The sequence below is a fragment of the Echiichthys vipera genome, assembly GCF_963691815.1.
Source record: "Echiichthys vipera genome assembly, chromosome: 5".
In the NCBI taxonomy this organism is placed as follows: Eukaryota; Metazoa; Chordata; class Actinopteri; order Perciformes; family Trachinidae; genus Echiichthys; species Echiichthys vipera.
In genome coordinates this window covers 24,384,591-24,407,239 of record NC_139830.1, presented here as the reverse complement: position 1 = coordinate 24,407,239, position 22,649 = coordinate 24,384,591, and the positions used below count along the sequence as shown (strand labels likewise).

At 42.6% G+C, this 22,649-nt stretch overlaps 1 protein-coding gene across 1 annotated transcript in view; it reads right to left on the bottom strand.

Annotated features, from left to right (window-relative positions):
- Nucleotides 1–20,146, bottom strand: part of LOC310946911 (LHFPL tetraspan subfamily member 6 protein) — a 45,650-nt gene extending 25,504 nt beyond the window's left edge. The window contains exons 1-2 of the mRNA XM_083913499.1: nucleotides 19,891–20,146; nucleotides 18,476–18,995 (exon numbers count right to left, since the gene is read on the bottom strand). Coding sequence (XP_083769625.1) covers nucleotides 18,476–18,860 — 385 coding nt within the window. The 5' untranslated portion in view covers nucleotides 18,861–18,995; nucleotides 19,891–20,146. The remainder of the gene's footprint in view (nucleotides 1–18,475; nucleotides 18,996–19,890) is intronic.
- Nucleotides 20,147–22,649: the final 2,503 nt, after the last annotated feature.

The window sequence follows — 22,649 nt, the reverse complement described above, 5'->3', positions numbered from 1 at the left end:
TGGGTGAAATGAGGGAAAGGACGGTTAAAGATGAGCTGCTATCTCAAATGCCTCATTTTATGGGTTATTTTTCTGCTAAAAAAGAAATCTGAAGATTAATCAGCATCTGGCTTCAGTTGAAACTGGCCATTTGTCTCCTTCACTGCAGTGTTAAGTCGAAGCTGTATTTGACTTCCTCTCAAAAGGAACAAACAAGGAGCTCGGGCTCCAGCGGCTTTGTCAGGGCCAACATGTCATTCACTTTGCCACAATTGCAAGACTTTCTGAGTGTACTTGCCAAAATAAATAACTCACCATGAGGCTGTTCGTCTGTCTGACAGCTTTATTTTTGAATACGGTGTGTGCAAAACATCATTGTGTGCAAAACATCACCAAGATTGTTCTTTATTCATTGAATTGTCTGTAAAACGGATGGTTATAGTAAGGTTTTTGGTCCATAATACAAAGACAAACAAACTGTGGGTAAACTCAAAGCAAATACTGACTTCTTAAGAGTTGCACAATGCTGATAAAACAGATTGTGAAGCCTTCAAACTACAGTCAGATGGATGCATTGTGTGACAAAACACAAGCAAAAAAAGCACAAATGACTTGCAAACAGTTCTTTGTCTTCCTTAACTCTTTGCGTAACAGAGAACAAACAAACTGATGGGGAGCATCTTTGGCTGCCTCTGCACAATGTGCATATGTTTGCGTGACTGAGAGACTGGTTGTTTGCCCTAATCTGGCTACGTGACAAATCTACAACTGAAATACAACAAGGAGAAAACAAAAATATTAAATGTTGTTTCAGCAAATATTTATGCTTGATATGTGAGCAGCTTACAAAACAAAATCGAATCCGAAATGAAAACAGGAAATGGCACAAACAGCACAGCCAAACTAACTTAACAGGCTATTTGCTCATCTTCACCTCTGAGTGTGAGCACGGTCACGCCTTCTTGTTGCTCTGAGGAGGCTAGAGGCTCCCTGCAGGGAAAAAAGGGTCGTCTTTACATTGCCACGCTCACGACAGAGCGTGGGGAAAGAGACAGGCCACATTTCCGGGGCCCACCTGGTGACCAGATGAAGGCTTCAGGGTTCAGTGTCTCCTCGTGGCTCTGCATATGCAGGCACGACAGGATCGGAGCTAGGCTGGCCCCTGCTTGTAGCCTGTCTTGAAGACGGATGAGGCAATGGTGCTGGGCCTGGGGCCCCAGGCTCCCTGCAGGGACCTCACTATTGGGCTGGTAGATTAGGTCTGGATCACAGTTGACACGCCACAGCTGAAAGCAGTGGGATGGTGGAGAAAAGCTGGAGTGTTTCTCTCTACTTCAAAAATGGAACAGCCAACATTTGATGTGTTTGAGCCTTTCTATAAAGTAATAAAAAGGATATACATATCTATTGCTCAAACAACTAGTCAAATAATCAATTATTCAAGAAACTATTTTAACAACAATTAAAATGTGATTGTTTAATTCATTTATTAAGCAAAAAGTAAAAGCTTTTTAGATGTGAGGATGTGGCACTTTCTTTATTTTACATCACAGTAAATTGAATATACTATTGTAGGTATTAGAAAAAAATAATTAAAGGAAATGAGTTGCATTCCTACACATTAATACCGATCATGGAGAACCTACTCTATGTGCAGCATGTCATTGGTATTGTTTAGGCCATTAGAACAAAATAATAACAGATTGTGGTTCCAATGGTTTTATATTATCACGAGAGAGACCACATTAGCGGCCACTCAAGCAACAGCAGCCCATTTCCCCCACGTTCACCTCACCACCCCCACCTATTACTGCTTCCTGAAGATATATAGCCCGCCATATACATGCCAATGAATCACAGTCCTGCTCTGCACGCGACACGTTGCCCTTGGTTAGGTGTTACTTCTCAAGCTCAAGGTCTAACAAGGGGGTAATTACTACAGAGCTGCGAGATGGAGGGGGATGTTAGAGCCTACTCACACTGTCCTTTTGGCCGCGGCCAAAACCGTTTTTTCAGCTAAAGCCTAGTACCTTTAAGCAGTGTGAGTGCACCCGCTCCGCGCACAACAGCAGCCAGCGGGCCGTCCACGGCCCGCTTGAAAGAGATGGGCTTTAGCGGAGCCGTTTGCACATGTACGAGCACGAGCGTGCGCACGTGTACGAGCACGAGCACGAGCCCTACGGCAGTAGCGTTATGTCCGCCTGTTCGGACATGTAAAAAGAAGGACGGACCATGCACGGACATTTAACAACAACAACAATGGCGGTGAAAGGTTCACGTTGGTGTGATGCGGAGGTGGAGTGTTTACTGCAGATTTGGTCGGATGAAAATATTCAAAAACAGTCGACAAGACGCACAAAAACTCCGAGGTCTATGGAGAGATTTGTAAACAAAGCCACACACACGCGATCAATGCGTGTGACGGCGTGATGGCGTATGGACAGCAAGAAGCCCTGGCAGTGTGAGTACAAACGGGGCTGGGGCGCGGGGGGAGAGGGAGGGGGGACAAGTACCCTAAAGTCCGGGTCGCAGTCCGGGAGGTCAGTGTGAGTACGCTCTTAGAGGATGATATGTTTAGCCGAAGTGCAAGGGGCGTTCCTTAATTGCAAGACGCGTGGTGTTGGATAAATCATGTGGTGGGTTTTTAAGACAAGACAAAATCAGAAGGTCAACGGCTAGATGTGAAGAATTGAGATTCAAAGAAGAAGAAAAAAGTGTTAGGAGAAACCCATCCAGAGTACAAAGTGAGGCAGCAGAAATCATTCATCATCAAGTGCCAAATAGTAGTCTGTCGGTAGTTCCAGAGAGGATGTATATCTCTCTTCCCAGATCAATAAGTCCTGTAGATGCCCCTGTCACAAGCCTGGGCCTGGTGCCTGCTTGTGTCCCCACTCCGCACTGTCCCCTCTCCCACTAGGCTCTTGTGTAACTGCCTGCAGGGCTTGCCATGGGTAGAGGAGCACGCTCAAGACAACAAAGCCTAGAGCAAGGACACTACGGGGCTCCCAGCTGACGGATCTGAGCTTTGATCATGATTACAGATTGGTGTGGCTCAGGGCAGGTGTCTTCCTGACTCAGCGACACCCTGCTGAGAGCCCATCAATAAGCAGTGGGAAGGATGCCTGTTTGAATACTTTGGCTTGACGACAACACACCTTTAAATCCCTACACCACTGTACAAGTTGTCTGCTTTGAAATGTGGCTTTGTTCTGTTGCTTTCCAAGAAACAGGATGTTTGTGAAAACCCAAGGGAGATAGTGACTAGACTTAAGAAGGGAAATTCTTGCCCAAAAATAAGAACCATCCCGTTACTTTATCCCATTTATGTATCTGGTTTTCTTATCAAAGCACGCAGGTTTTTTTAGTGTGGGCTGCTATCCCTCTATCACACGTTACAGCAGTTGAAACTATTTCCTAGTGACTATGCTGAAAGTAATTGTAAAACACCAGTGCCTTTTTTGAAGTCTGGAGTGGCGGATGTGTGGTATAAATGCGTCTTTTCAAACTGAATGAATGTCGCCGGGGAAATCGCTGCGCGTCAGTTGCCAGTGGCTGGCCGACATCTGCTCAGGAAACAGTGCTCCGCTCCTCTCAAATCTTTCACTGTAAGTGTCTCTGGAGGATGAAGAACAAAGCTGTGGACTGACCAGCAACCATATATTTGCCATTTTTCTTCAGTTTGTGCTTTCCTTTGGGTTAGAAGGAGCTTGAAGAAGAGGCGGAGAGAGTGAGATTCACTCCAGCACAAAAGCTCCAAACCACTGGGACGGCAGTCCTTTGAAATAATAAGCTGTCGGAGTTCCTGAAATCTTTGACATTTCATTTCAGACTGTTTGACTCTATACTGTTTTTTTTATGTCTCCTCAAACCATATATTTTCACTCCTAAATGGGCTGTTAATATATTGCTACATCACAGTTATATGACTACTGGCAGCTTTAGATGGAAACTCCTCCCAAAAACACTGTATAGCTGTTTTTCTCCAGACAATATTCGGCAAATCAGGCATTGTCCGAAGTTGTAGCACACAACAGGAGATTATCCGTCTAAGGTTACGTCCATGCGATCGAAAACTACCTTTTTTTTCTCCGTCTTAAAGTTTAAAGTTTTCCGTCCACACGGACTCAGCTCAAGAAATATCTGCGTCCACACGAAACCAGTGAACTGGCTAAAAACGCTGTAATACACATGCCAGGCCTTGATGTGGCACTGTAACTGCCACAGAAATACACCAACAACGGAGAAGAAGAGAGGTAGAGCCGCTGTTATGTGTAATCATAATACAAACACCGGTAACTTTCTTGCCAAATCTGGCAAATCCTCATCCTCATCAAATCATCCATCCTAGAGAAAAATCTAGCGACTGTTTCTGGTGTTATTGGAGACTTTTGTGGTGTTTTGGACTCCTCAACGAGCAGCGGGTGCTGCTGTGAGCCCCTTCCCCTTCCCAAAGCACTCAAAGGCGGGCACTGTCTAGCTACTTTTTGCAACCTTATGGCAACTTTATTTATACCAAGCGACTAGCGACCAAATTTTAGAAATTTATTCAGACCATCAGGGAAATGGGAGACATCTGTGGTCAGTCTATGGGTCCGTGTTTCTCTCCACGTAGCAGCACTGTTGTTATGTGATGCCGCGGGGGTTAGAGGTCGACTGCATCGTTAACAAAGAATGCAGTTTCAGGCCATGGGGGGCATTCTCAAATCTTCCCACTCTGGGACCTGGTTACAGAAAAGACCATTTTCAGGCTCCGATAACGCTGGCTGCATGATGGTCGCCCAAAGCGATACTTAAGTTGTGCAGTTACAGGCAAACGTGTCTTCGTGTAACGGCCCTAAGGCGTGTTACTGGAAATACTTTGTTTGGTAAAGACGAGGGGTGGTGTCTGGGTAAAGCGTACACGACTCAGATTACACCGTAGTCACGCAGCCAGTTCATAATTTATTCATAAGCTGCCAAGTCCCTTGCCGTTCCACTTCCTCTTACCAAGTCGGCCCTTTCCCCATCTTGTCATCTCTCCAGTTAAGACATTTTTGTTGGTGTCTTTGTTTAAATGACCCATCTTCTTCACCCAAAGATGTTTGTTTTCTTCCATTCTGCTAGAAATGTCATCAACACACCTACTCACTCGCTGTGTCACAGATGGGCTAAATCTGACATTACATGGACTTCATACTATAAGGATTTGGCAGGATAAAGTCCGTTTGATATCGGATCCAGCTAATTTTGACATTTACATTCACACATACAGCTCCACTGGGTAATGTCTAGATAATTTCAGGGTTACAGTGCATGTGCGGGCTTATGCTGTTTCAATAAATGGCTATTTTCAGTTCGGTAGGTGTCATGTTTTTATTCCAGCAGATAACTGGTTATCAACATGTCAAGGTATATATCCAGAACAGTTATGCTGATAGTAGAACAGTCTACAGTAATGGAAACATCAGGTTTTGGTTCCAAGTCAAACACGTAAGATCAAGAGCTACTTTCTAGACATTTTGCACCAACGTGCAACAGTCATACTAATTGAAACTCCCTGTAGAACAGACACATATACTGTTTTTTAATTGCAGAGCAGCCACTTGATTTTCATTACGAGGTCAGGCTGTAGCTCTTGCTTTGCAGTCTGATCCAAAAGTTGATCATACAGAATGCATCTGCCAAGATTCATAATAAAATCGAGCTCATATCCTGGAGGATATTTCCAGCACAGACAGCCAGCGAGTCCACATGCTTTCAACTGTTTCTCGTCTTTAGGACAGGCAAAATAATGGATAACTCATCTTCAGCTGCATTGCCTGAGGAAGTGGACGCTAAATGGTCTCAGTGCTCCAGACACAGTGGAGGCTGGAGGGAAGATGCTGAGATAATAATGTACATTTAGTGACCAAAACCCAGCAGGATATTTCAGTGTCTCTGTGCGCCGCACGGCTATCCCTGCTTTTATTGACATTTTGTGCATGCAGCCTGTGTCAGTTCACCGGATGGCTTTCAGACTAACCTTGAAGTCACTGCTGTTCATGGGTGATGTGCATTGTAACTACTGAATGACAGATCTCAAACTTGCCTCCCTCTATAGTAGTCACCTCTGCCACCACCTCACACCAGAGAGCTGATGCAGTTAAAGAGAAAAACAATATTGGGTAACATTTCATTTCTGGGTCAACTGTGATAGATGTCGGTGTGACATCAAATCAAAAATCAGATATCAAGCAGGCAATCAAAATAGACAACCTACGCATGTCCACTGCTGTGTGACTGACAGTCTGCACTGTGTTATCAACAGGCCTGAGTGCCTGACTTCTCGACTTCTATTATCTCTCTTTGCACATGACGAGCCATTCAGCATCCATCATGAGTGAGGCTGAGTGCTCTCTGTTTGAAAAAAAACAAAACACACACACACACACTCCGGCCAGCTACTTACTCTGTGGTTATCTTCAAATGTCAGATGGTGAAGGCACATAACGGTCAGGCTGAAACATGTTGAGCAGAACAGCTTTGCAGGACCTAACTTCTCAATCCAGCAGCTCTCACAGTGATTCAGCGACATTAGAAAAAATAACATCAACTTCTAACCTGCCGTCCCTTCAGAGAGTTCAGAAAGTCACTGAGACCATGTTGTTATGACGAGCAACCAGCTGACTCTCCTTATATTTGTGAAACTTAGCCCTGAATCAACTGCGTGTCTTGTGAAAGAAACAAATTCAATTGAAAAAAACCCTCTAATCATTTTCTAATGAAAGCCACAGCTTCAGGCTTCCAGCAGGTACGTGCTCTAGCAGAGAGACAGGAGACAGGAAAGGGACTTGCCCTGAGGGGAATGCCAACAAAAGACCAGCATTAGAGTAGCCCTATCAGGGCATTCGTGATAGCGACACACTCACTAATGATCAAGTCTTAGCTGGCGGTGCAGGAGATAAGTAGATGTGAGTGATATCACTGGCAGCGGTGCAGTATGCTTCACCTCCCAAGGGCTTGGCTCCACATATAATCACTCTGTAATTACAAATCCTCCATTCTGCTTCACCTTAACAGGTGACACCCTTGCCTTTAGTTATGTCTGTTATCAGCCTTCTGGTTGCCTTCCAATTCGCCCATGTAATGATACTTACGTACTAAAACCTAATGAGGTTCATGTATTCCATAAAAAATAAAATAAAATCTATATTTTTTTTCCAGATGTTGGATACTAGAGCAGCTCAGACACTGCCAGAAAAATTATTCGATCCCATTTTCTCTTTGAATGGATTTAGATTACTTTGTCTTTCAACAATTTGCTTAAAATGAACGCCACAACACAAAGCATACAAATGAATGTGGTCAGTGTTTGTATTATCTTGGAGCTATACACAGAAGATTGGTGTTTTCATTATGTTGGTGACTCTATAAAGCCAAAGAATAAGCCATATTTAATCATTTCGATTCATCCACACCATCTCCCGCTAGAGACTGCAACTTGTCGGCCAGCTCGAAGAAAATGCTGGAATATGTGATTAAAAATCCCCGGGTTCAGTCACAGTGTGACTCTAAATAAATCACTCCCAGGAAAACTTTCTGTAATATTCTGATATAATCGTAACTAGAGCCAGGTTGCTGTTGCCATGGGCACCCCTAGTGAGCCCATAGGCCATGAACTGGGTGTAGTTGGCTCGTCAGACCTTGGAGAACAACACCGGGGGGCTCAGACTGGTCCAGACCCTGAATTAGTGCAGAGAGCAAAGTCACTCTGCTGGATCAAAGAGTACCTTTGTTCACATGCTCCCTTTGGATAGAAGCAGAGATCTCAGCTTTCGCTTTTTCATTTCAGTATTATGTGACATTTTGTTTCTGTTCAAGCCGAAAGAGCAAACAAGAGTCCGGCAAGAATAACTGAAAAAAGAATGTGACTAAATATGTGAGAAATGGTATTAAAGTGCATGAAAGTGGAGAGGGGGAGTGGGCAGATTGTCTTGCTAATGTTCGCTGCTCTTATAAAAGGTGAGGAAAGAGATAAGGTATCACTGCTGCTATCATTATCCCTGCCTATCACACGGCTCTTTGTAAACTGCATCTGACACAACTTGTCAAATCCTCCGATTTTGACAACATTTTCATATTTTTTCCAGTTTATTTATTATAACAATTTTCTCTGCATGGAGTTTAATACACCAACCACCAAGCACAACAATCCTATATATGGCCATTGGCTCTTGCTGATCTTCATAAACACATACAAATATGGGTAGAGCACGTCTTCTGTCCTGTTTATAGCCTCCTCTAGCTCTCTCTGAGATGGAGCTCTCTTTGAGCATTCCAGAGACCTTGTGTTATGCTTTTACCACGCTGCATTTTGGACAGAGTGGCTCAAAATACATCCAGCCACTCTGTCTGACGGGCGTCCCATCTCAGGGGCCTCTTATTCCAGAGGTCTTTCACAACCTTTGTCTGCTGGATAGATAGGGTAAATGCCTGACTTCAAGATCTTTTTTTCCAGGTTTTGTTTATGTCTTTCTGTTATTGCAGAACTTTCCTCTCATTTGGGTTCACAGGAGGGCCACTCAACAAGGTGCTGTTTAACTGTTGAGGCCTGGCTACAATCTTCTTAAAATAGATTTTTGGAGCTAAACTATCAGCAGAATGATGGTGCTTTGTTTCGTGAATCTAAAGACAACTTGTAGCTTAACTTGCTTATCTTAAGCAACAGAACACTGACCGCTACAAGACTCAGGGGATTTCTCCAAATGTTGATCCTCCCTCCCTCCCTCTCTCCCTCCCTCTCTGTCTGCACCCCCTGCTGCTGTGGAAACCAGATCCTATAAGGGGAGCGCCCACCCAACTGCTGCTGACCAGCTGGAATGAGAGTATGGGAAGCAAAGCAAAGCTGAACTCACACTACGTCGCCTTTCCATCCAAACACTAAACCCTCCCAAGTCTCCACAAGTACAACCGTGGGCCCCAAAATGGAGATCTTTGCTCACCTTGTGTCAGCCTTATAAAAACAGAGGCATACACCCTTTCCTTTTTCCTGAGATATAATTTCATGCAGCAAAATTGCAGGGTTGTCATTTTATGATAATGACGGGAGTGACATTTTACTTATTACTACACCAAAGTGCCTTGGATGGTGCATTTGTGCAAGGCTTCAAAAAAGCCCACAATGCACATTCCAAGTTATGTCTTCTCTGAATTGATTACTAAACACACAAACACTCGATCCCTCAAGGGTCTGGCCTCTTCTAATTTATATGAGCTGAATTCATAGTTGAAAAATCCTTGAATGTCAGCATTCACAAAATAAATAAAGACAACCAAAGAAAATCTGTGAAATGTATTCAATTCTTTTGTGCAACACATGCAAGCACACTTATTAAAAGCCCTTAAATTAAACTGGTGGTGGAAGATATGGGGGGTAGAGGGCAACAGAATATATTTACCCTAAATTCCCAGCATTGCTTAAGGCAGACAGCAAAGGCGGGCCCTGGCCTCAGCACACGGGACATTAATAAACTCAGCCACATGCAGACTCAACTACAGGCCCTCTCAAACAAACAGAGAGAGACACAAGAGGCAACAAGTTCACACTTCACAAAAGCACATGTCCCCTTTCACACATGCAACTACCATCAAGACAACAGACAAATGCATGTGTGCAAATGTGCACAGGTGACCCCCGTCGCCCTCTGATCTGATCTTTAGCTGCCTTTTACACCACCTTCACCTGTCCTCACTGTCTAGCAGCATGACCACACGTCTTTGAGTGACCCACTGGGGGACAAAGCGTCTCTCCCAGAGCTGCACACTGACCCTTATCTAATTCTCCCGGAGGCAGAGGAGACTCTTTTCCACACATCACCAACCATGAGAGCTCTGGCTCTTGGTGCAACTCTTAATGCAATTCCTGGCCTTTGAGGGATAAGATGCAGGCGATACTTTGACACACAGCGTCAAATTAAATGAGACATCCATGAGTCAAAGTGGCAAGAATGAGAAAAATTGCTCATTCACAAGTGGGTTTTCACATTTCCTCTTTGGGACATGAAAGTTGACAATATAATGTATCTATGGTTTGAGGGTAAAGAAACTAAAGACAGGCAATTACTGTGAATTCTTTAACCAAATATAGACTCCTCTCCTGGCTCTGCACTGCTATTTTATTCGCAGATCTGTCTCCATACATCCAGCCCATATTCTATTTCCTCGCTGGCCTGCTATTTGACCTATGAGAAGGCAGCACAAAAGGAGTATTGACCCCACATTCCCCCTCACTAGGAAGAACAGGGCATAATTAACTGTAGTGTTAAAAGCACAGTGCCTCTGAGACTGTAAAACAGGGTATGAATACTGAGCAAACTACTTTATCCCAAATGACTCAGACCAAATCCATCCAATCCATACTTATTCATTTATTCAGCCGACTCATGGCCTCTGACTCGCACGGAGATGTCTAACAGGTCAAATGCTGGCTTTCCATCTTCTTCATCCCTAATTAGACGTAACATGTGGGGAAGTTCAGGAAAACAGTTTTTCTTTCTTCCTCTTGTTCTCCATTTGTGTTTATGTTCACACAATTCAGTTTATCTGCCCCAGAAACAAGGACTAAGAGAGCTCCAACTGCATGAAAGGGGTTTATTCTTGAATCCCTACCTGTGACTAAAGTATTGCTCACTGTAAGTACAGGCTAGGGCACTGACATCAAACATGCCCTCCATAATGTGTGTCACCAGTTATATACAGTGGAGTGGAGCCGCCACCATCTGTTAAGCATCTGTCTGAGCGATGATTCATTTATTCACACACATTTGCTGTTTTAGGTGTCAGTGACAAAGACGTGATATGTGTTAACAATTATTTTTCTGTCTGCTTCTCCATTTCTATTGAAGCAGAGAAGAACATCCTGGGTAATCATCTCAGGAAACAATGTCTTCACAAGGAAAGTAATTAGGTTCCTGAGTACCAGGGGACTCTTTACAGAAAAATACCATAACTGCCTGCATTTTAACTTAGGTTTCAAAGAAGAAAAGAAAAATTATTTCTTTTACAGAAGCATTTCTAATCTCATGGATGTGTCCTATCGTATCTCAGACCTCCTATCTTAACTTAAGAAATCCTAACTATGACTGTAAATTATATCTTTTAATCAGCACTTGTCTGTTCATGTCTGTATCTTTGATCAGGAGAAGAATATCAAGTGCTCTCACTCGACAACTTGTACAGTATGGCTGTGAGGACTGATTATATAATTTTCCCAACAGATTGAAGACATTTTTGGAAAGTGGGGACATTTTGGCTGGTCCTCGCTTTTTCAAAGGCCTTTTTGGGGATTAACACTTTCCAGGCTCAGGTCTGAATTAGTTTTAGATTAGGATTAGGATACGGGTCAGGGTAAGGCATTAAGTTGTGATGGTTAAGGTTAGGGTAAGGGCCTAGGGAATGCATTATGTCCATGAGTGTCCTTACAAAGATATATTACTGAGAATGTGTGCATCTCTGTGTGCTAGCGAGTGATAGACTGATTTCCACGGGGATGTCACACGAACATGAGGTGACGCAGAATTGCTACGAGGAAACGTTTGTATTGTTATACTCTGGGCGTGTTCTCCTCGTGGCAAACCAGCAATTCTCGATTTTCCCTATCTAGCTGCATAGTTAAAAAACGTTGTATGTGCACAGACAGGCGAAAACCCTGTTGCTTTAAGTGAAAGAGAGCAAGTGGTTTGAGCAGAAGATAGTTTACATTAAGTAGCAAAGATATCAAGTGAATGTACAGCAGAGTTAGCAGTTTCGTGTGCTGTAGGAGGAAAAGTTAACATCCATCTTTTTAGTTTGTGGCGTTGAACGTGACACACAAGAAAAGAACAAAAAGGCATACCCACGTACTGACAGTGGGAAAGGAGCCCATCACCTATTTGTATGGTTTTTCCTGTGTGTAAAAAACCATTGCACTGCATTTACACACTAATTTTGGTGGAAAAAGGTATTAGTCTTGTTGATGGATCGTAAAATTAAAAGAAATGCTCATCCAGATTTCCCAGAGGCCACAGTCAAAGTGCTTGTTTTGTCTAACCAACATAACCAAAATATCTTTTACTTTCAATGATTACAACAACTGAGAATCCTCTCTGGAACCAGAAAACATTTGATATTTTGATTGGTAAAACACTACCAAATTTCTATCTCAAATTCATGCATTCCCCAACTGTCAGGCTCCCTTGCTCTGAGTTTGTAACTGCATTAATGCCATACACGAATACACACACACCAGACACGGTTTCTGGAACCGTTCGGTTGTGAGTGACAAAAACAACCTGATATGCAGCACGCCTGCTACTATGGCAGTGAAAACAATGACTTAACAGAGGAACAGACTGAAATAACCCTTCTGTCTGTCCTTTGGTTCCCCAGGCTTCCTGTTTGACAAAACTAAATCCCTGTTGATGCTGGGCTTTCCGCCCTGTTTCTCTCGGTTTCTGTCTCACTCTTTTCCTATGTGTTCTCTCTTTCTGTCTTTCTGGTTGAGCCCAGGTCTACTCTTTGGGTCACTGGATATTGGCCCAATCTATTTTTTTACTGCTTGCACCAGACAGCAATGTGCACAGCCACTGCAACGAGGAGAGTGAGGGAAGGAGATGGAGAAGAAAAGAGGAAGGACACAGAGGGGTGGACAGAAAGCAGAATTAGGGGAAAGGTGAAGCAAGCCTGAACTGCAGAGTTAAAGACTGAGAGTACTGGAAATAATACTGTAATCTGAAAGGTTTAGAAAAGGAGATACAAGGTTATCCTGAGGAAGAGTGAAGGGTGAAGGAGAACGACAAACCAGAGTGCTGGAGAGAATAGACTGCCTATGTCGCAAAGGCTCTCTCACTGCTCTGACTCCAAACACCCTTGTGGTTATGTTGATGGGGGTTTAGGGAACTGTATGTTGAGCAAAAATAGCTGCCGGGCTCAATGAGCACATTGCAATGTTGTAAGAGGGGTCTGCACTTTAGGTGATCAATCAACTCAGAGGAAGAGACATCCACTTTGTAACCATCAGTGGCCGGAAACGTAAGCAATGAAGAGCAACACAGCGTTCTAAAAACCATTACACAAGACTCTTGTCCGTAGTGAAAAGGCCTGGCTTTCTCCTCTCAAACATGTGGGCCGGTACTATCTCATTAGTTTCATTCAATGCCTACATGGCATATGAGACAGTTTAGTTCATCATCATCACATCAAACTGGCAGGTATATGAGGGGGAAGGAATGCAGATTTTTGGAAGTAAAAGGATAACACAGCGCGTCAGGGAATATTTACCCATCGCCCTGGAAATGTCTCGTGATCCCACACCATTAAACAATGACCGTCAAGAGACACTGTTCCAGACAGAACATTCCCTGGAAACATGAGCTCTTCATCCCAAAGCCTTCCTCATATGGATGCAATTTCATTTTGTTGTACCTCTTGAAAATGAGTGGTGGTGGTGAGAGGGGAGTGGAAGCACACATTCTGGGACTGGGCGGGATCCAGCTGGCAAGAACTCACAAAGCCGACACAAGGACAAAGCTCCTGGCTGTGTTGGTATGGCTCTCAAACAGGACAACACACTCCTGTGCCAAATAGCCCTTGGCAACATTATGGAAGGCAAAATGGCAGCCCATCTGTAATTTATTTACACGTCCTTAAATTTATCGCTCGTGCTCATGCCCTTGACACACTCCTTTAGCCATAGAGGTAGTGCAGACAGATGTGATTAATTTAATTTGAACTACACCTGACCAGGGTACGGTAATACAAGTGGTTACCTCTGGGGGAAGAACAGAGCTACTCAGGAAAATGACACACTTAAAACAGAGGCAGATTTCAGTAATACAGACCCAGAGTTTAACGTACTTCATGTGCGTGTCCTCTCAGCGGCTTCATATTGTTCATTTACTGACATCGCACACCAGTGTGGGCACACAAGATGCTGGCACAGATGTGTAAACAGAGCCAATCAACCAGAAAACGAAATGGAGAAGCCCAGAAGGAAAAACAGCCAATTATTCAGATCAACTGCAGCTTCATGGGAAAATTTAACCAGCGCTGTGTTCAGACAAACCAGCATGATACGGTTTCATCTACTTTTTTTTTAAATTCTGTTTCTACTTTCAGTCTCATTGGAGTTTCAGCTTGTTCTTCAAATCTGCTTTGATGAAATGAAAAAATTAAAAAATTAAAAAAGTTTAGGTACTGGTCAAAACAAAAATGTATGTCCACTAAATTACAAGACTGGTATCACATGGGAGCATCAGAAAGGCATGTGAAAAGCCACATTTTTCTCATCTTATTTCATCAAAGGACTGTCAGAACGCAGGGGTTCAATCTAATCAATATATGCTTTTAGCCCACCCTGCAGCGAGGACATTAAAAAGTCCTCCTCAATCTGTAAAGACTTTCTTTACTTCTCCCAACAATGACTGACAAAATTATTTCTTATAGATGTCATGCTGACCGCAACCTTCCCTTACGCACTGAAATATGCTGTGTTGAGCTGTTTTTTTACATTTCCTTGGGACAGTACACCTCATGGGTCCGTGCATCCTCTGAAACAGCCACAGCTCTTATGAAGTCCTCAGCTTACACCCTAAATACTGCCCCAACCAACCCCCTGAAAAAAGCAATGTATAGCCTGTCATGCATCATATTGTTTGTCTTGCTATTTCGCCTTCAGTTTCAAGGACGCAGCAGTTCAACACCTTCTCAATAAAATAAAGCCTTTATCCTGCGGCCTTGAGAAGCTATATCTCCTGACATTTCTATCAACAGTTAAAGTGATCTCAATCGAGCTGACATTCTATGTGGGTCAAGGCAATATTTTTTAGATTTCAGTTTTGGCACAATGCTTTGTCACTGCCATTCCTAATGTGACTTGTGATGTTGTTTGAACTTCAAATCAACCTTTGGAAGCTTTGTTTTTTTGGATCGGAGCAGTTTTATTTGATTGATTGTCTTGAAAGAGTAACAGGGTGTATCTGTCACTGACATAGATCTACATTTGCAATTTATTAGTCAATGGACAACAGCACTCTTCACAGAAGGCAAATTATATTTTGACCTCTACTATAATATCATCCGATTGTGCAGAATCTAGATGTAGCTATTTTATTTTGCCTTTATAATTTACCGCTGGCTCTATTAAAGACAACCATTAACCTGCTTTTCCGAGCCACTTTTCCAAATTTGGAAATCAGACCCTGTTGTCTCTTCTTCAGGACAGTTCACACACATTATGACTGCGTACTGGTTTTCTTTCTCAAACTCCAGCCGCTTGAAAAAAGTTACATCTGAAGTTTCTCTAAGATATCAAAACATTCCCAAAATGTCCCATAAGCAGATCAGGCATCTCACCTTTATCTGCTGCTACCAACCAGAAATATTCTAAAGTGAAAGCCTCAGTATGAAAAAAAGCCCATTAATAGACAGTGATTTAGTGAGGCCCCACGCTCTCATCACGGTCGCAAATATTTAACTGCTGATGGAGCAGACCTGTCATCCAATCACAGGGCCTGTCAAACTGTCAATCATGAGGCAATCAAACAGCAAAAACTCAAAACTAAACTAGCTGTCAGGTGCAGCAAGGAAGGAGATGAAATAAATGAGGAAACAAAAGTGAAAATTAAAAAAAGACAGGTTATTGTGCTGAGGGGAAATACAAAGTATTTAAAAAAGTACAAAGAGTCTGCGGAAAAAACAAATGTTAAATAGTTTTCTCCCCGCTGTGCGCAGCTCTGCTTGAGGAACCCAAAAGACAAGACTCTGCAGGGGGGGAATCAAAATCCCTAACAACCAAATCCAAGTCAAGAATCTTTGAATGTCTGAACCGCACGTCTTTGCCACAAACGTTTGGAGTCTGCACCACTGCATAACTAAGACAAGAAACGTCAGCACAGGCAGTTGTTTAATGTAAGCAGCACAGAGGCCTTTGATTTATGAGCCAGAACAGTCTCTCATACTCACACTCCAACCCTCTGGCCTGTAGAGAAAAGCTGGGCCTTTGCCATTAGCAATTAACCAGCTCTGGAACAACTTGCCCATAGTGCACTGGGCGAAAACAGCATTATAAGAGGTAAACAACAACACTAACACCAAGAATAGTTATTGTTGAAAGGTATTCCTTCAGCCAGCGCTGCAGCTAATGAGATAAAGCACTGATAAATCCCTTCAGTTCTAATCTATTTCACGGGATTGAGATAAATTATAGGGAGATATAAGGTGGTTGTTTTACTCGTGGCAGCCCAGAGGCCCTGGCCTGTCTGGTGAGACACTCTTCATTAGTGGCCAACAAAAGGAGCAGAGGAAACACAAATGGATGAAGACACCGGCATTAGACAGTGAACCATGAGGCTCTTTTGCATCTGGTGAATTCAAATTTGTTGCCTCACCAACTGTTCCCCTCATTTATTCCTTCCCACTGTTCCCGCTAATCGCGGATTTGATCATATCTCTCGGCACACATTGTGGTATTCTCCCTGCTGGTCTTTATTTCTCAGCAAGGGTCTTTGTTAATAAGAAGTCCATGCTGAATGTTTCAATCATCAGGTATTTTTTCTTCCCTCTGCCCGCCTCAACATTTCTACACTCTTTATAAGTGACTGAAGACAATACATTGAGCAGCCCACTGAGTTTCCCAATTGTGTCACTTCCAATTAGCCCTTCTGAGACATATGCCCTTTGACTCACCAGCTTTCAAGTTAAGAAGAATTGAGCGGTGCCCCTTGTATTGTACCACACATTTCTTTACTCTCCCTCCATTTAAATTCATGCGTATCTGCATTTTGTGAGTGTACGAAAGAGAGAAATCTCAAGAAAGACAGACAGGGCTTTTTTTAATCCTGTCACCAAAAATAGCAGCTTGCTGTAATACTGTATGTATGGGGTTGCTGTGAGCTTAAAATGAGCTTCCCTTACATAAAAGTGCACATTTCTGAATAAGCCAGCCAGCCTTCACCTTAATCATCCTCCATATTATACATCATTAATACTCATGTTCCTAAGTAGCTAAGAGCTAGGACATGGCACGTTGTGGTGGTCCTCTGCAGATTTAGCACTGCAGCTCTGTCAAATCCGCCAGCAACCTGCTTTTCTGTCACATCACTTTTTGAAGCTAAACTGAAGCGATGGGATTGTAAATAGCAGAGTGGTGAGCCACAGTATGCGAGCAGACGTTTTTTAGTTAATGAGAGGGCTGGAGCACCGCAGCTTCTTAAACTAGGGCAGAGAAACTTGCAGCTTCAGTGGAAGTCTTCCCTCAGACCTCGTGTCCCAGGAGAACTCATGTGCAAAACCAACAATACACAAACGAAGCTGGTGCCGTGCGGAAACGCGTCCACTTACTGTAATCAAACCAACAAAAAGACATTTCCATGGCCAGAGCTGCAGCATGGACAGGACTCTATTTTTTGCAAGGAGAAAGGGCGTGGGTTTCTTTTCAACTTTAAGTGTTGCAGATTAAATCCAAAGCAGAAATTCCCACTCATATTTTGGGGCATGCTGGTAGCCCAAATGAAGCTCAATTTTACGACATTTCATCAGTCAAACTAAAACCAAAAGATATGAAATGATGTCAAAATCTGACGCGCATAAGAGTAAAACACAGAAAGGTATTATGAAAAGGAAATGTCATGTATCAAGTGCCCTTGGGGAAGATACTGAACCCTAAATTGCTCCCAAAGGCTGTGCCACCCATGTATGAATGGGAATTAGATGATAACCTGATGAGCAGGTGGAACCTTGCATGGATGCCTCTGCCATCACTGTATGAATGGGTGTGAATGGGTGAATATGGCATGTAGTGTAGAGCGCTTTGACGGCTATAATGCTGCGATATAAATGCGAGTCTATTTACCACGTGTCCATTTACCATATGCTCCACATGATTTATAATATGTGAGCTTAATCAATTTTGTTAAATGACCGCACCTTTGGAGCCAACACACTTCCTCTGAAATTCAATCTGAAACATTTTTTCTTATATTCTCTTAATCCAGTATAGCAGTGTGCAGAATTATGTGTGTGTAGTTTTTAACTGAAGTGAGTTAAGTAATGTAAACTGCCCGGACATCATTAACAGAGTAACATCACCAACATCTCACTGGGACACTTTTCATTTCTTGTGGAGCTGAGTATCTGAGGAAACAATATGCTTTCTGGATTCGTTGGCAAAGAAAAGTTGGCCAGAGTTGAAATTTTTCTGGTTGTCAAAATGTTTTTGCCTCCTTGTTCCTCACCAACGTCATCTTGTTTCACATGAACAACACTTCTGTCAGACAGTTCAAAACCAATTTATGAGAAGTTAATTACAACCATTAAAACCTCCCAGTTATCTATAAAAACAAAATCTGAGAGAATCTGTAATCTCCTTGTAGTCTGCGACAGCTCAAAACTTGATTGCCCCAGATCTCTGTATAATTGCAATCAGAGCCTCTTCTCTGCAGTGCCAGAACAGAACCACTCCAGGTACAAACACAAACAAAACAACTCAGAAATGTAAACTCACCTCCAACAAACTGGATGCCGCCGGCCACTCGACCGATTGTACGCGAGATGAGGTCGGAGATGCAGCAGCCCATCAGAGCTGTGAGTGCCACCAGCAGGAGGAGGCCGCATCCCACACCCGTCACCACTGTGCAGATCCTCCACTCCAGGCTCGGGATGCCGTGGAAGGAAGCATAGCGCCCACACTGCTCCAGCATCACCGTGGCCTGCTTCTCCTCGTCCCTCACTGGGTATGAGCAGCGCCGAAACGTACCAAAGGACACTGGCTTGTCCATCTGCGTCCCCAGCAGCCAGTAGGGCATGAAGAAGCCAACGCAGGAGGCAGCAGCACACAGCAGGGACAAAAGGGTCCAGATAACACCCGTACATGTCAGACTCGATGCCATTGTAAACAGTCTGCCGATGGTTCACACACAGTCACTGAACTAACAGCAGTTATATGAGCAGTCGCTGTGTCGTGGGGAGCCTTGCAGTGAGCATTTAACGCCAGCAGCCTTCACCTTCTCAGTGACTCCGGGTCCCTGTCAGGAGGAAGAGAAAGAGAAAAGACAGAAAAGTTATTTGTTGGAACAAGTTGTCAGCTTTAGGAATAACATGAAAAGACACAGCTACAAAACGAGAAACCTGTTCCACATTCATCAGAAGTGCAGCTATTAACACAGATATGACAGCATCCACAAAGAAGAGAGTATTATAACTCTGTTTGTTAAATGATGAGTAAGCAGATAAGTAGACTAAACAAAACCAGTTAAATAGGAGACACAGCTATCCAATATAATCAGTACTATTCTTATTTGATTCATAGATAACTGCAAACACGGTTCACCATTTATCACACTGATTAAACCCGCCAATAAAAATGTAACCCAAGTTTTATAAGCTGAGGGTAACAATTATTCTCCATATCATTTATTATATAAAGCCTTTTCCTTTATCAACACATAGGAATGTTAAGGAATAATACAAATCCTACTTCAGCAGTCAACAAACGTAATAACAAATAGTATATCCAAACAGGTAGGCTATCACAATCGGTATAATTAAGTAACCTATGGCTACTTTGAAATGAGTTTGACCTTAAAACAATGTTGACTCTTCCACAAAACAGCATCCCTATAATAAACTTTAGAATGACACACACATCACAGCAGAACTACCAAACAAAAAGCCTCTTATGATGCCATTATACCAAATGAAATACCCGTGAAGTACCACATAAGCAATGGAAGCTGGACATTTAGTTGAGGAAACACACTCCAAGTCCCCGCAGGAGCAGCACTACAGGAGCGTAGTGATTTTTCGTTAGGGGTGACCCCACGGAGCACGCCGTATTATCGCAGTGCTCACGCTGTCGGAATGTGAATCATGAGGAACAAGGCAAAGACAAGGAAAAAGAAGAAGAAGAAGAAAGCTTACATGTTGGGAGAGCTTCGGAATACGATGCGCTCGGTGTGCACTAAGAGCTTATTTCCATCTGCGGACTCCGGCCGTGTTAGATCTCAAAGCAAACTTTTCTTCAGTCGAGGAAATGAGACAAGACATGCGATCGACCTCAGAAAGCGCTCACAAATCACTTCATCATCATCAATATATTTAACCGAGGCAAAGATCAACTACTCACTCCTGTGCAGAGCAGAAACGTGCGGCGCTGACTGACTGGACTCTCTCTCTCTCTCACATTCCTGCTCTGAGAGAGGGAGAGGGAGAGAGAGAGGGAGGTGTGTGTGAGAGACAGAGGGAGGGGAAAGAGAGACAGAGAGAGAGAGAGAGAGGGAGGTGTGTGTGAGAGAGGGAAGGGAGGGGAGGGGAGGGGAAGGGGCGAGAGCATGAAACACTTTCGGGAGGTGACCATCAATCAGGCAAATCCCCACCCAGGGGCTGGACTCACCGCCACTATCATTCCCTACATGCTCCTGATGCATTCAAGGACGCCTCGTAAACTCCAAGATTCAATTTAATTTCATTCAAATGGGCTTTATTCACATTGGAAACAAGTCAGCATTGCCAAAGCAATTGTGAAATAAAAACAAGAAATATATGTACCATAAGTAAAGATCTACTTGAATACATAAATGTGTGAACAGAGCCAGAGGTGGATTAATGCACATGCTGGCTTAGGGTGCAGCCTAGAGGCCCCAGGTGTGCAGGGGCCCCGGATTGGCTAGACTATTTTTTTTTTTTTTTTAATTTACCTCACTGGTAGTGCATCCTATTGGGGCCCTTAGAAACATTAAAAAATGAAGTCGCTTATTGGATAGATATGGGACACATTTACCCAATCAGCTGCCATCATTTGGCCGGGTTCATAAGGTTAGTTTTGTTGTCAAATGATACGTCATTCACTGTTACTAAAGTATGGAGGCAAAATGTCAGAAAGGAAATGTGATAGCGGAGCATGAAAAAGAAAACCACAATGACTGAAAGAACAACGGGACCAAGATCTACTAAGGAATATTGCTAAATTGACAGGATTTTTCAAGGTTGCGGACTCTTCTCCAGTTCTAGTGGGTTTTTCTCTCTGATAAAGCGTGATTAATAATGTGGGGCCCGAACAAACAGTAGCCTAGGGGCCCATGACCACCTTCATCCACCACTGAACAGAGCTGTGAAACATGGCAACATTCTAACCAAATATATAGGCTACATGAAAATAGGCAATGTTTAAGCTAAAAATGTAATGCTACGGTAGACTTGGAATAACAAACCTGAATCTAGAAAACAACTGAGTTGCTGTAGCGATGAAATTAAGAAAAGTGAGGGGAACTTAATCATGAAAGTATTGGTGTGTTATAGTATTGAGCCTAAATATCAAATATTAGTAACTATTTTACTGACATTAAATTGTCTAATCAAAGTCACATTGATGAGTTCTTAATTTCATGTAATTTCTATACTGACCTTTACATATCAGAGCATATATATTGTAAACCATAATTTTGATATAATTTATATTTTACTTAAGTGTTTTCACATTAGCATATTACCCTTTGTGGTCAGTGTGTTCTGAAGATCAATAATTAAAACGAAGGAATATTTTTGGAAAAATCATTTGATTTTTAGCAGCACAATCAGAAATTTCAACGGTCAAAAACACCTTATATACTAACATGTATACTGTAATTGCCTGTCTAAAGAATGACATCAGCTGCAGGAAGTTAACAAGGACCCAGGATGTTGCCCAGCAATAGGATCCCTTGAAAATGTCTATTTGAAGATGGATATTGTCTTGAAATGGCACCTACAATAATTCAAAGAAACTCCATGTAATTAAAGATTTCACAAAATGAGAAATACTCCAAAAACGATTGAGTTGTTGAAAATCATAACTAGCCTATATAATACCTAAGTGGGTATTTACACAGTTATAGCAGGTGACACTAAAATGTTATCAGCTGTTTATTATCAATATGTTATGTGGTATGATGACTTGTGTAGGCCAAGTATCATTTCGTTCTTTATAAACTTATGTTAAAAAAAATAATGTAGCCCTGTGGTTTATTATTCATCATATCCCCATCATACTCTCATATTGGGCAAATTAGAGGGGTCAGAATAGCATCTGACTATGGATGGTAAATGGACTTGCACTTATATAGCGCCTTTCTAGTCTTCTGACTACTCAAGGCGCTTTCACAGTGTTTGTCACATTCACCCATTCACACAGACATTCACACAGATGGCGGTGGACATCTACATACCATCTGATCTAATGTAACCATTCACACCACATTTACACACCCATGCGCAGCACGGGGAGCAATTCGGGGTTCTATCTATGTGAGGAAGTTAAAGTTAGATTTTGTTATATAATGTATTTTATGTAAATAATGTATTCATATAATTGACATAATAACTTATTTGATTATTTCCAACAGCGTCTGAATGCAGCATTACTCTCTGCCGTCGCTCGTGTGTGTGTGTCTGTGTGTGTGTGAAGCTAGCGCTATAGTAGTCTCTTCTACTAGTCTACTCAGATACCAACCTAATAAAAATAAACGATCTTACTTGTAAGGCATATGAATTTTAAACTGACCTTGTTAAAAAAGTATTTCAATCATTTAAACAAAAATAAATTACGTAGCGGAACGTTGTATCGTTGTCCTCCGTGGATCTACACGCCGACCGGACGTTAATTTGAGACGGACCAAAACATCTTTCCTAAAGTTGACGTGGAG